General features: G+C 50.9%; 2 protein-coding genes across 3 annotated transcripts in view; one reads left to right on the forward strand and one right to left on the reverse strand.

The window, feature by feature from the left end:
* LOC130707238 (uncharacterized) overlaps positions 1-12,274 on the reverse strand; it is a 25,947-nt gene continuing 13,673 nt past the window's right edge. Inside the window, exons 4-6 of one of the 2 annotated variants that reach the window (XM_057540583.1) lie at positions 2,255-2,392; positions 1,828-1,996; positions 1-150 (exon numbers count right to left, since the gene is read on the reverse strand). In XM_057540583.1, coding sequence (XP_057396566.1) covers positions 1,933-1,996; positions 2,255-2,392 — 202 coding nt within the window. In that variant the 3' untranslated portion in view covers positions 1-150; positions 1,828-1,932. Of the gene's footprint in view, positions 151-1,827; positions 1,997-2,254; positions 2,393-4,615; positions 4,845-12,274 lie in introns of those variants that run through there. The other variant, XM_057540584.1, reaches the window with a different exon arrangement.
* TECR (trans-2,3-enoyl-CoA reductase) overlaps positions 1,181-12,274 on the forward strand; it is a 27,061-nt gene continuing 15,967 nt past the window's right edge. Inside the window, exon 1 of the mRNA XM_057540581.1 lies at positions 1,181-1,458. Coding sequence (XP_057396564.1) covers positions 1,444-1,458 — 15 coding nt within the window. The 5' untranslated portion in view covers positions 1,181-1,443. The remainder of the gene's footprint in view (positions 1,459-12,274) is intronic.

The raw sequence follows: 12,274 nt of genomic DNA on the forward strand, positions 1-12,274 counted from the left end.
TGACTAAGTGCTGAGCATTGACTCACCTTCTCCCTGCCCTGCTCTCCTGTGAATCAGCGATCTATCTTTGAGGACTTCTCACCATGTCCCTGATGCCAGGCCTCTGAGTTCTGAAGGGTTCAACAGTTGATGAAGGCTCAGGGGCAGGGTCTGGAATCAGGAGAAAGGAGATAAGGTGAGGGAGTGTGCCAGGTCCTGTCTTAAGTGTGCATGAGTCTGTGTGTGTGTGTGTGTGTGTGTTTGTGTGTGGTAGAAACCAGCCTCCCCAGCCTGCTCATGACAATCAATGGAGCAAAAGCATGGCATGACCCCAAACCAGCACTGTCCAGTAGAGCTAGTGTGAGAGGCACAACCGCCAGCCACATGCAAGCTGTGTTTGATTTTAAATGTTCCAACAGGCACATTAAAGAAGTAAAAAGAAACAGGGGAATTTAATTTTAATAACGCATTTTAATCCAATGTATCCAAAATAATATCATTTCAACATGTAATCAACATAAAAGGTGATTAATGAGGTTTTTTGGGTTTGTTTTTTACATTTTCCTTTTCGTACTAAGTCTTTGAAATCGGTTTGTGTTTTATGTTTACAGCACATCTCAGTTTTGACCAGCCACATTTCAAGGGCTCACTAGACACATGTGGCCAGCGGTGACCATACTGGACAGCGCAGGTAGGTAGAGACAAATGCGGCCTCCATGCCCATCGAGTCGAGCAAGGTGGGGCAGGGGCTTGCATTGAAAGGGGAGTGAAGACAGCCCCAGAATGGTTACAGGTTGGGGGCGGTTCCAGAAGGCTTTTCACCATCCATTTCCCCTTTCCTTTCCTCCCATTCATGACAGATACGGGTCCCCTAGCCAGAAAGGTCTCTCCATCCAGGTGCCCTAGCCCATGCTTCCAACCCCTATCCCTCTCCCGTTGCTCCCCGGTATCCCCCGGGGGCCGCCCACCTCGGAATTCATCCAGTCGAGCTGCCCACCACGTGGATGCTGCCCTCTCTGTCACTCAACTGCTACCTCCCTCCCCCCCGCCTTGCAGTAACATTCGCTTCCCTTGGTTTCCACAGCGACGCCACCAAGGGGCGGGGCGGGGGGGGGCTCGGGGCGCGGAGGCCCCCTTTGATTGGTGGGTAGCCAAGCCCCTTCTTTCTACCGTGCCCCCTCCCTCTTGCCCGCGCTCCGCCCCCTCGGTGGGTCCCGCAAGCTGATTGGCTAGCCCCGTGGCGAGAGCGGCTATTTCTCGTTCAGACCTGCCCTGCGGGGCGAGGGCGAAGTGGGCGCCCCGTGCGCTGATTGGCTGGAGGGGCGCGCGCCGCAGGGAGGAGCGGGGCGGACGCGGAGCCGCGGTTAGTCTCGCGGGGAGGTCGTAAGCGCGTGAGGTATCTCTTGCAGTGTCGCGCGCAGGTAGCTGCAGCAGCAGGAGCAGTAGCCGCCGTGTGAGGGAGCCATGAAGCACTCTGAGGTAAGAAACGAAGAAACGGGGGCCGAGCGACCGCCGCAGACCCATTTTTTCCTTCGTGAGACGACGGGACTCCCCCCCCCCCCCCGCAACCCGCTTTTTCGCCCTGTGCCGAGCCGGAAGGCGCAGGCGCAGTAGGCGCGTGTTGTGCCCCGGGGCCACTCGTAAATCGCAGTGCGCATATGCGGGGGAGGTACTTCTAATTCTGCAACCCAGGATGGTTTGGGGTTGCCTTTTCTTGGGGTTTCTGCAGGACCTGGGAAGCTTACAGGTTCCTTGCAGCTCCCCCTGCGGGATGAGTTGCAGACTTTGGCAGGGGAGGAGCGAGGGTGTGGAACCTTTGCTTCCAGTCTGAGGGTGTCTTGCACAAACCTTGCACCCTGCCTCTGCCTCGGGCTTTGGAAGGGGCTTTGCAATCAGCCCGGAGAAGCTTGACCTTTGGGTCCCGTCCTCGCCCGGGACGTCTCCCTGAGGGGCTTAGGCGGTGAAGGTGTAGCTCCAGTGCTGGCTCCCGCCGACCAGCAAAGCTGATCTTTGTTTTCTGTTAATATAAGAGATCATCTCAGTCAACCCCTGCGTGTCACCGAGGAGAAATCTCACACCCACAGCCAGTCTTGAAGTCTAGGTCTTCTGACTCCTACCCCCTCTTTCCCTTAAAACGAAGCGTTCTGATGCACTTATCGACCTAGCTGATAATATAGTGTTAAAAATTTAATTAATTATTGCTGACTTATAAGCAACATTAAATAATAAACTAATTTATTAATAAATTAATAAGGATAATGTAAAGAGTGCTTACTTTTGTGCTCGTGAGATTCTGTTACCTTGTTTTCTTATCTTCACACCCCTGTGAGGTAGGAGACTATTAATTATTCTTGTTTTTGTAGATGGAGAAACAGTCTCAGAGATGTCAGATGACTTGCTCAAAGGTCCTGAGCTAGTAAATGCAGAACAGAGAGAGAAACTCAGGACTCCAGAGTCTCAGTTGCTAACCATTATGCCATGCCGGTCCCCAAATGAGAATGAGCAGGTTGAGAGGTTTCTTGGTTTTTTTTTTTTCCCTTCCCAATTAAAAAAATTGTGGTAAAATACACATAAAATTTACCTTAACCATTTTTAAAAGTACAGTTCAGTGGCATTAAGTACGTTCACATTGTTATGCAGCTGTAACCACCATCCATCTCCAGAACTCTGTTCTTTTTCATCTTGCATAACTGAAACTCTGTACTCGTTAAACACTAACCCCCCTTCTCTTCTCTGCCCAGCCTCTGGCAACTGTCATTCTACTTTCTGTCTCTGTGAATTTGATCATGTTAGGTGGCTCATGTAAGTACAAGGAGAGATTTCTTGTTTTTATTCACGAGTGGAATACCACTGCTTCTGCCCACCCCCTTTACTACTACTACTACTACTACTACTACTACTACTACTACTACTATTATTGTTATTACTTTGGGCGGTAATTTACCCAGGATATTTTGAAACCTTTAACCCAGAAGTCCTTAATCATTTTTGACATGGCTCAAAAATGAGGAGGTAGGATTCAGTAATCTCATACTTCATTCAACTTTATGATTATAGATTGAAGTTCTTCTAATAAAGTTCTCCTAATACAGTTTTCCCTCTCAAAGCCTCTGTGTAACCCTGGAGAAAAAGCCACATTCAGTTTGAAAGATGCAGGATGGAGGATACGTGTGGTCTTTTACAAAATGGAGTTAGTTTTGCTAGTTGGCAGGCAGATAAAGTAGGCCCCAGAGGACCCTTGGGGTGGGCACTTTTGTTCCGGGAAGCTGGGCACAGCCTGAGGCCCATGGCTTGGATTGGAGGACATGCTCTACCTTACTCAAACCCTTTCCCTCCCAGAAGGAGGGAGGAGCTTCAAACCCACTGTTCAAAGTGACCTTGGAGAAAGAAAATAAAATTGTTAATTTGCTGGTGTTCTCTGTTATCATTCTCTGCTGACGTTTGCCAAGTAAGCACTGAGGTGATAGCTACAGAGTTTCTGTACAGGAGGAGCAGTTGTCTCCCAGACCACTTTGCACAGCACGCCGATCAGCTTTTTTTTTTTTTTTTTTTAAATTATTATTGGGGTATAGTTGTTTTACAGTGTTGTGTTAAGGCCGATCAGCTCTGGATGTTTGTTGCAGATTAATAAAAATAGCAGAGATTCTTTCCCTCACATTTGACAGTTTGAGAAAAGGTTTCAGTTATCCATAGCAAAGAATGTATTTCTGTTTGGGACTAAGTCCATCCTTCCACCCTCAAGCGACCCCCTATCCACTGAGTGATTAACACCCACCAAAAAGACCCTTTTGACTCTGAGAGAGACCTTGGAGATTATGACGTGTAATTTACAGGCGATAGAGATGCTGCTGAGAACCGTGCAGGACTTGCTCAGGGACACAGTGAGTTAGTGAGGGTTGATATCTGATGTTTTTGGCAGGTAGGATTCCAGCTGGAGGGGAGATTTGCTGCTGCTGTGATAAGTTTGCTGACACTGCCATTCTCCCTTCTGTGGTCTGAGAGGACGATGTGTCCCTTCAGTGGCCTAATTGAGACAAAGCAGGTAGAACATGTCGCTCTCGGGCCTTGGCTGAAGCAGTTCCTTGGAAGGCAGAGCAGGCCTTGGGATTGTCTTGGGATCAGAGCAAGGTCGATAAGGAAACTGCTTAACCGAGGCTATAGGATTTTTTTTGTTTGTTTAAATTTTGTTTTGCCATTGCAGATGAGAGGTCCAAGTAATGATCCCAGTAGCAGCTCAAAAATAGTTGCCGTATCCTGTGAGTCTGTTAATTCCTGGAATGATCAGTCCCTCTCAGCCTCCCTGGGCCCAGGTCACTGCCCATTTCCCACAGCTGGGTTCCCGAGGCAAGGCGGCCTCATCCTCACGGGGTCCCCACTGCCCCATTTAGGATCTTCCACCCCCTCCCCCCCAAAAAAGGGTAGCTCTGTTGGTTCTCACCTTGTGAATAATCCTCGACCAATACGGTTCTTTTTTTTTTTTTTAATATTTATTTATTTATTTATGGCTGTGTTGGGTCTTCGTTTCTGTGCGAGGGCTTTCTCTAGTTGCGGCAAGCGGGGGCCACTCTTCATCGCGGTGCGCGGGCCTCTCACTATCGCGGCCTCTCTTGTTGCGGAGCACAGGTTCCAGACGCGCAGGCTCAGTAATTGTGGCTCACGGGCCTAGTTGCTCCGCGGCATGTGGGATCTTCCCAGACCAGGGCTCGAACCCGTGTCCCCTGCATTGGCAGGCAGATTCTCAACCACTGCGCCACCAGGGAAGCCCCCAATACGGTTCTTGCTTCAGTTTTCTCCACGGGAATAAGTATGCGAAAGTTCTGGAAGCAAGAGTTCTGGTCCAGAGGCAATTGTTCAGAGCCGGAAAACTGGGCGGAAGGTGAAAATTAAGGAGAACGTAGACGCGTGTGTAACGGTGCCATAGGCGCGTGGGCTTTGGACAGGCCTGGCTCTGCCACTCACTACATAACTGTGACCCAGGGCAGGTTACTTAACCTCTCGGAGCTCCTTGGAGCAAAATCTGCTTAATTGTGACAGCAAAGGCCAGCAGTAAAGAACATTATGAAATTGCTGGAAGTACATCATCAAGGGGTATGCATAAAAGGAGAGGTGCTACATGCAGCTCTGTTTCATTTATTTTAACTGTTGTGCATGATTCCATTATATGAAAAACAACCTAGTTTGATTTACCTGGTCCTTTAATAAATCTCCAAGCATCCTATAGAGTGGAAAAAAAGCAAATAGCAGAAGATTTTATAAATTTAAAAAACATACCAAACGAGACTTAAGTGTGTTGTTTATGGACGTATACCTAATTAAAGGATACATTGTAATATGAGATGAGAAATGTATGGGAATTACACAGTAGTTAGAGGAACCGTTGCTTGGGGAGAGATGGAGGGGGAGGAAAAGGCATAGGGAAGGCTTCAGCTATTTTTTTTTTTTTTTGAAGGAATCTGATGTAAATAGAGTAAAATATAAATATCTGTTTAACCTGGGAGGTGGCATCCTAAGTGTCTGCTGTTTCCTATACTTTTTTCTTCTGAATTCCTGTGTCCTTCTGAAGTAGAAGGTGAGGGATAATTTGGATTGTTTTTTTTGGCCATCAAGCGCTGTTTTAATATGCTGGTCTCTGACTTTTGCACTTAAATTTGGTGCCTGTTTGCAGGAAAGTGTTGTGCTCTGAGATGGGGCTTGCTTGATCTCTTCACTCACACCTTTCTGCAGGCTGCATCCAACAGGCCTTCAGAAAACACTTTTGAGATTGATTTTGCATTTGCAGGCAGGATGGGGGCCCGGTTTTGATCCCCCTCTTTCTGGGTTACTTTTTGTTGCCGGATAATAATACCAGCGACAGGTCACATTTCTCGTGTCCTTCCAAAAACCCTGAGAGGTGGGGTACTCCTTGTCTCTCTGTTTTGTGGATAAAGAACCGGAGGCTCAGAATGGTGAAGGAACGTGTCCAAGATTACATCATAGTGGAGACAGGATCCAGACCCAGGTCTGTCTGATTCCTCATCCGTAGAAGAGCCAGAGCCGCGGCATTGCTGGTGATGCTGGCGGTGCTGGTAATAACAGCGACCAGAGTTTATTGAGTCCTGTGAACACCGGATCCGGTGGGCACCAGTGTTAACTCCTACTTGACAGGTAAGGCAACTGAGGCTCAGAGAAGTCGGTTAAGCTGCTCGAGGTCACAGAGCCAGGAAGCAGTGGAGCTGGGCCTTGGCCTCCGGTTTGCCTGACTCCAGTGGCGGGGCCTGGGTGGAGGAAGTGGGCGGGAGAAGCTGAGTGCTGGGTGTGGCTGGGCGGGTGCAGGGCGGGGCAGCTGTTGGAGCCCACTAGTGGGGCACTGGGGTGGGGCCTGGGAACCCTGAGCCTAGCGGAGCCTCTTGAATAACTGGTTCCTGAGGAGTGAAAAAGGTGGAGAGTTGACAGCCCTGCGTGGGGGGGTGGGGACCGTGCTCTCTTGTTAACGCAGTTGAGTTTGGTTGGGAAACCCTGTGCTTTCACTGACAGGCTTGGCTGGATGAGGATGAGAAAAGCCCGAGACCTTGGGCTGGTTGGTCAAGTTCAGGCAAGGTCTTAACACCCTCTTGCTGATATGGACAGTGGCAGCTGAGGATGTTTTAATACCTGGGCACAGCCAGAGCATCATGATGAAAGCCACTACTGATACACTGCTCACTCTAAGTGCTTTTTATCAATTAACTCATTTACCCCTCACAGTAAACCTATGAAGTTGGTACTATTCTTATCCCTATTTTTTTGTTTTAATTTTAAACTTATTTATTTATTTTTGGCTGCATTGGGTCTTTGTCGCTGCGCACGGGCTTTCTCTAGTTGCGGCGAGCGGGGGCTGCTCTTCATTGTGGCGCGCGGGCTTCTCATTGCGGTGGCTTCTCTTGTTGCGGAGCACGGGCTCTAGGCGCGAGGGCTCAGTAGTCGTGGCTCGCAGGCTCTAGAGCGCAGGCTTCAGTAGTTGTGGCGCACGGGCTTAGTTGCTCCGCGGCATGTGGGATCTTCCCGGACCAGGGCTTGAACCCGTGTCCCCTGCATTGGCAGGCGGATTCTCAACCACTGCACCACCAGGGAAAGTCCTCTTATCCCTATTTGACAGATGGGGAAACCAGGGCCCAGAGGAGTGAAGAGATGTACCCCAGTTCACACAGCTAGTGAGCGGCAGAGCCTGGGTTCTGCTAGGTTCAAAGTGGGCTTCACTGTGGGTTGGCCCAGGCATTCATGCCCTGAGGAAGGAATGAAGTGTGGCCAAGTGGCCTTGGCCTTTGGAAGCCACCGGGTCTGCTCTTGGGACAGTTTCTTAACTGTCTTGGGACAGTTCAGTTTTCTCATCCATGAAGCCAGGATAAAGACACCTGTCTCGGAGGGCCACTGGGAAGTGTGAAGTGCCCAGCACACTTCCTGGCCCATAGTCAAGGTACAAATCATTAGGCGGATAAGGACAAATGGTTAGGTGGATAAAGACAGATCTGCATCAGTGATGCCACCTGAAATGCTTTCTGCATGTGTCCTCTTTTTTTTTTTTTTTAATTAATTAATTAATTTTATTTTTGGCTGCGTTGGGTCTTCATTGCTGTGTGCGGGCTTCCTCTAGTTGCAGTGAGCGGGGGCTACTCTTTGTTGCGGTGCGTGGGCTTCTCATTGTGGTGGCTTCTCTTGTTGCAGAGCACGGGCTCTAGGTGCGTGGGCTTCGGTAGTTGTGGAGCTCAGGCTCAGTAGTTGTAGCTCGCGGGCCGTAGAGCGTAGGCTCAGTAGTTGTGGTGCACGGGCTTATTTGCTCTGCGGCATGTGGGATCTTCTTGGACCAGGGCTCAAACCCGTGTTCTGTGCATTGGCAGGTGGATTCTTAACCCCTGAGCCACCAGGGAAGCCCTGCATGTGGCCTGTTTTGAACGCATCATGACTTGTCAGTGAACAAGGCCCATGGAGATGGATTCTTGCTAAACAGTATGCCCAGAAGATGGAGGAAGAAACCCAGATGCCAAAGATCAGTTCTGATGTAACATCACATCACATTTTGGGATGATCTGCTCCGTCCTCCTCTATGGGATGACCCTCAGCGAAGTCAAAGCCCAGTCAGAACCCACCTTTTTCTTTTTTGTATTTTGGCTGTGCTGCGTGGCATGCGGGATGGTTCCTCAACCAGAGATCGAACCCGGGCCTCTGCAGTGAGAGTGCCAAATCCTAATCACTAGGCCACCAGGGAACTCCCCAGAACCCACTTTTTTTTTTTTTTTTTCAGAACCCACTTTTTAACTTTTGTGACAAAGAACCGTTCCAAGAGGCAGGTGCTCAAAGTGGGCCTGGTCTTCTGATGCCTGTCACAGCCTTCGTACTCACCAGTGCACCGCTCCAGTTCTTGCCCCTCCTGGCTGTGTTCCCCACCCAGCAGCAGCCAGAGGGTCTCTCCCATGTAGGGGAGAGGATCTTAGCACTCCGCGCCTGAAAACACTCCCCTCAGAGTCTTCTGGTCCTCCTCTGCCCCCTGCTCGGCTCACTCATTGCTGTACTGCTTTTGTCTCAGACATCCACATCTACATCCCTGCCCTGTGCATAGGCTCTTCCCTCAGCCAGAAGTGATCTTCCCTCTGTTTTTTCCCATGCCTGCTCCCTTCTTGTTTTTTTGTCTTTTTTTAAAAAAATATTTATTTATTTAATATTTTTGGCCGCACTGGGTCTTATTTGTGGCACGTGGGATCTTTTATTGCGGTGCATGCGCTTCTCTCTAGTTGTGGCTCATGGGCTCCAGAGTGTGTGGGCTCAGTAGTTGCGGCGTGCAGGCTTAGTTGCCCCGTGGCGTGTGGGATCTTAGTTCCCTGACCAAGGATCGAACCCGCGCTGCCTGCATTGGAAGGCGGGTTCTCAACCACTGGACCACCAGGGAAGTCCCTGCTCCCTTCTCGTTGTTAAGAGCTCAGCTTCAGCGTCATTCAGAGAGGCCTTCCTTGACCATCCTGTCTGGAGCGTGACCCCTGCACTCTGTTCCTCTCCTCTGGCCCTCCTTGGGCTGTGGTTGTGTTTTCATATGGGAACTTGATGGTCTTTCTGCCCGGACAGATTGTGAGCTCCCTGAGGGCAGGGGCTCTTGGTGTCTTGTTCCTGCAGCTTCCGAATAGGTAGATGAATGCATCTTCTCCCTGTGGTCAGGCTCACAGGGAGTAGTAGAAGGGTGAGTGGGGGCCTGCTGCAGGGACCCGGGTGAGTCCAGTGTTGCATGTGTTGGGCTCAGGTGGCCCCGTGCGACCCGTCCTTAGTGGTCCCAACCTAGGGGAGTTGGCTTTGCGGGGTGGTCGTAAGCCCTGGGTCCACCCTGGCCACAAGTGTCCTGTTCCCTGTTGTCCCCCTCCTTCTGGAACCTGGGCATGCTGAGACAGGAGCCTCCAAGACTGCACGTGGGCCTGCCCGTCATTGTTGCACAGGTTGCTGGCAGGTTCTGCTGGTCTGGGCACTCTTCCGTGGTGGGCTTTGCTCACCTATTTTCCAGTCCATCGTCTATTTATTAGTTCATTCCTTCCAACATATATACATATTTTTTTCTCTATACCTGTCATACGCCAGGAATACTGGGCTGAACGAACCACAGCCTCTGCCCTCAGGGTGTCTTCATCTGAGCCGAGGCCTGAAAGAGGAGGTCTTCCGGGAAGGGAGGAGAACAGCTTGTGCAGAGGCCTGGAGGCCAGACTCCGTGGTTGTCCCACATCTAGAGACGAGGCTGGCCAAGGCAAGCCTTTGTAGACACCCAGACACCTGTGGACTTTGTCCCAATGGTGATGGAAGTTTCTTTTTCCTGTTTATTTTACCTAAAAGTTTAACTTTCAGAGGGCAGTTTATTGCTAAGTCCTTGGTGGGGGGGGGGCCCCCTCCCACTACGGTGTGTGTTATGTAAACATGAGGGGGAGTGCTCATTACCGACAAGTGCGCTGCGGGTGGTGTTTGGGGCTCACCCACCCCCCCAGTCCCATGGTTAGTTAGAGATGGGCCACGAGCGTCGCCCAGCCCTCGGGGGGATAAAGGGCCTCTCGGTAGCTTGTGGGGATTGGCAGGCTGGCACAGCCCCGTCCCTGCTCGAACAAGGCTCTTCTGTAAGCAGAACTCATGGGCCATTCAGGCAGCCCGGGAGACTGCAGGGTTTGTGCCATCCCCCAGGGCCTTCTGAATTCTTTTTTTCCTCTTTAAAAGGACCAGGGAGCACTGGCTGGGGACCATGCCGGTTGTGTGGGAACTGGGCCTGAGGGAACGGCGCCTGTCGTCAGGGTGGGAGTGGATCTCTCAAGCTGGCGGGGAGGGCAGTTTAACCCTAGCATTTGGGGCTTTATAGAGCAGCAGGAAGCAGGCTGAACTTGAGGGGGTCCAAGAGCTGCAGCTTGCAGTCTTGTGAGGAGAAGCTGTCTCCCAGGACACCTCAAGAAGCTAACTCAGAAGGAGAAGGGTGGGCTGGGGGAGTTGCCGAATTGCTGCTTCTCAGGAGGTGGGGTTGAGGGAGCGTGTCTCTTTGTGCGTGAGGGTAATAGCAGAATTCTTGGGGAGATATGTAGAGTCTGAAACAGTATATTGTTGAATCCTCTCCACTGCAGAGAATCAGGTCTCATGGAATCCCCTGGCTGGAGGTGGGATCTGTGCACAGAGGACGGGCTGGGGTTGAGCCCGGGGAAATCCCAGTGCTGGGACAGTTTCTGGAGAGGTGGCTCTCCTCGTCCTGTCAGCGAATCCTGTCATTCAGGTCTCAGCTCGAATGTCACCTCCTCTGAAGGGCTCCCTCTGACCCACTCAGGCCACACTTGTCACCCTGTCACTCCTCCTGTTTTGGTTCTCCGCGTAGCACTGAGTACCTTCTGATAGCTGTTTGTGTGAGGTTCTCCTCTGTCACCCTGACGTGGATCTAGTGATTGTGTGCTTGCCTGTTAGAGACCTACACATACAGGCAGGGCAAACCCAAAGTACTTGTCTTGGCCTCCACCCCAGCTTCCTCCACAGCTGCGTGCCCTCAAGTACGCTGTGCTCCAGTCTTTTGATGTTCCTGAGCCCTGCCAAGCTTTGTGCTGCCTCAGGCCTTCTGCACTTTCCTCAGGGAGCCGCATGCTGGCTCAGATCGCATTTCCTTAGAGAGGCCTTTCCTGACCACCTCCTGTGGCCCTCTGGGCTCCCTGCCCAGCTCTTTTCTTCCAGCAACTGGTACACCCTGACCTCATGTTACGTAACAGATTCTTTGCCCATGTTCCCCTTGAGCGTGAGCAGGCCCAGTCGGGGGTGGGGGGGGGGCTTGGCCATTGTATCCCAGCACCTGGATCACCGCCCAGCATGCTGCTGTCACACCTAGGTCTTTCTGTTCATCATCGAGCCCAGCCCCTAGCACAGGCCTGGCATATCAAGGGCTTAGTTTGCTCAGCAGATGAAGAACAGGAACTTCTCAGTCAGTGGAAAAGGCTCTTGGGGGGTTCCAGATGCCCTCCACATGTGGTTGAGTCCTTTGCAGGTCTCTGTGTAGCAAGCACATCCTAGCTCTGCTTGGGCCCCGGACACTGTTTCCAGGGCTCTGTGAGTTCCCTGGCCTGGGCCTGGCATCTCCGGGGAGTACAGGGAACAGGATTGCTGTGCAGTTTGTGGCCGCAGCCATCCTTGGGTAGAGCCCTCTGGCTTATGTCCTAGAAGGTTTGATGGGCTTGCTCAAAGCTCCTCTGGGCCATGTAGAGCCTTGGAAGGCGGCCCCTGGGCCTGAGACTGGACTGGGAGGTGGGGTCTGGGTCTCCCACCCTGACTGGGTAATGCCTGCCACGCTACATGCTCTTGGGGACCTGCATGGGGGTGAGCAAGTGAGCAACACCAGGCCCTGGGGACCAGGTCACAAGTCACTGCTTTCAGAAAAACAGTGGAGTGGTGCCTAATTTAGGGCTAGGCAGCTGGAAGGTCCTTACAGATATTTCTGATACTAGATCACTGTGAGACTTCGGGCCAGTAACTCGGAAGGAGTTCCCAGAATTGGGATTTTTTTTTTTTTTTTTTTGCTGTAACAAAACTCTGTCCATTCTCATCTGCTTATTTATGTGAACTGGGTTTCTTAGTGTTTACTTAGAAAATAAAGAAATGTCAGAATAAAAGCTGTAGCTCCTTCTAGCAATAAGAAGTATTCACCTTGGCTCCATGAACTAATTGCGAAAAAGGGTGCCTCCATCCCATTGAGAGAAGCCGTGCCAGTAACTTACTGTTTATGGTTAATGTTTAGTAACAGTTGTTGATGATTTATGATTTATGTTTATGATGTATGTTTAGCTGATATTGTAAT

Source organism: Balaenoptera acutorostrata, chromosome 2, assembly GCF_949987535.1.
Source record: "Balaenoptera acutorostrata chromosome 2, mBalAcu1.1, whole genome shotgun sequence".
Classification (NCBI taxonomy): domain Eukaryota; kingdom Metazoa; phylum Chordata; class Mammalia; order Artiodactyla; family Balaenopteridae; genus Balaenoptera; species Balaenoptera acutorostrata.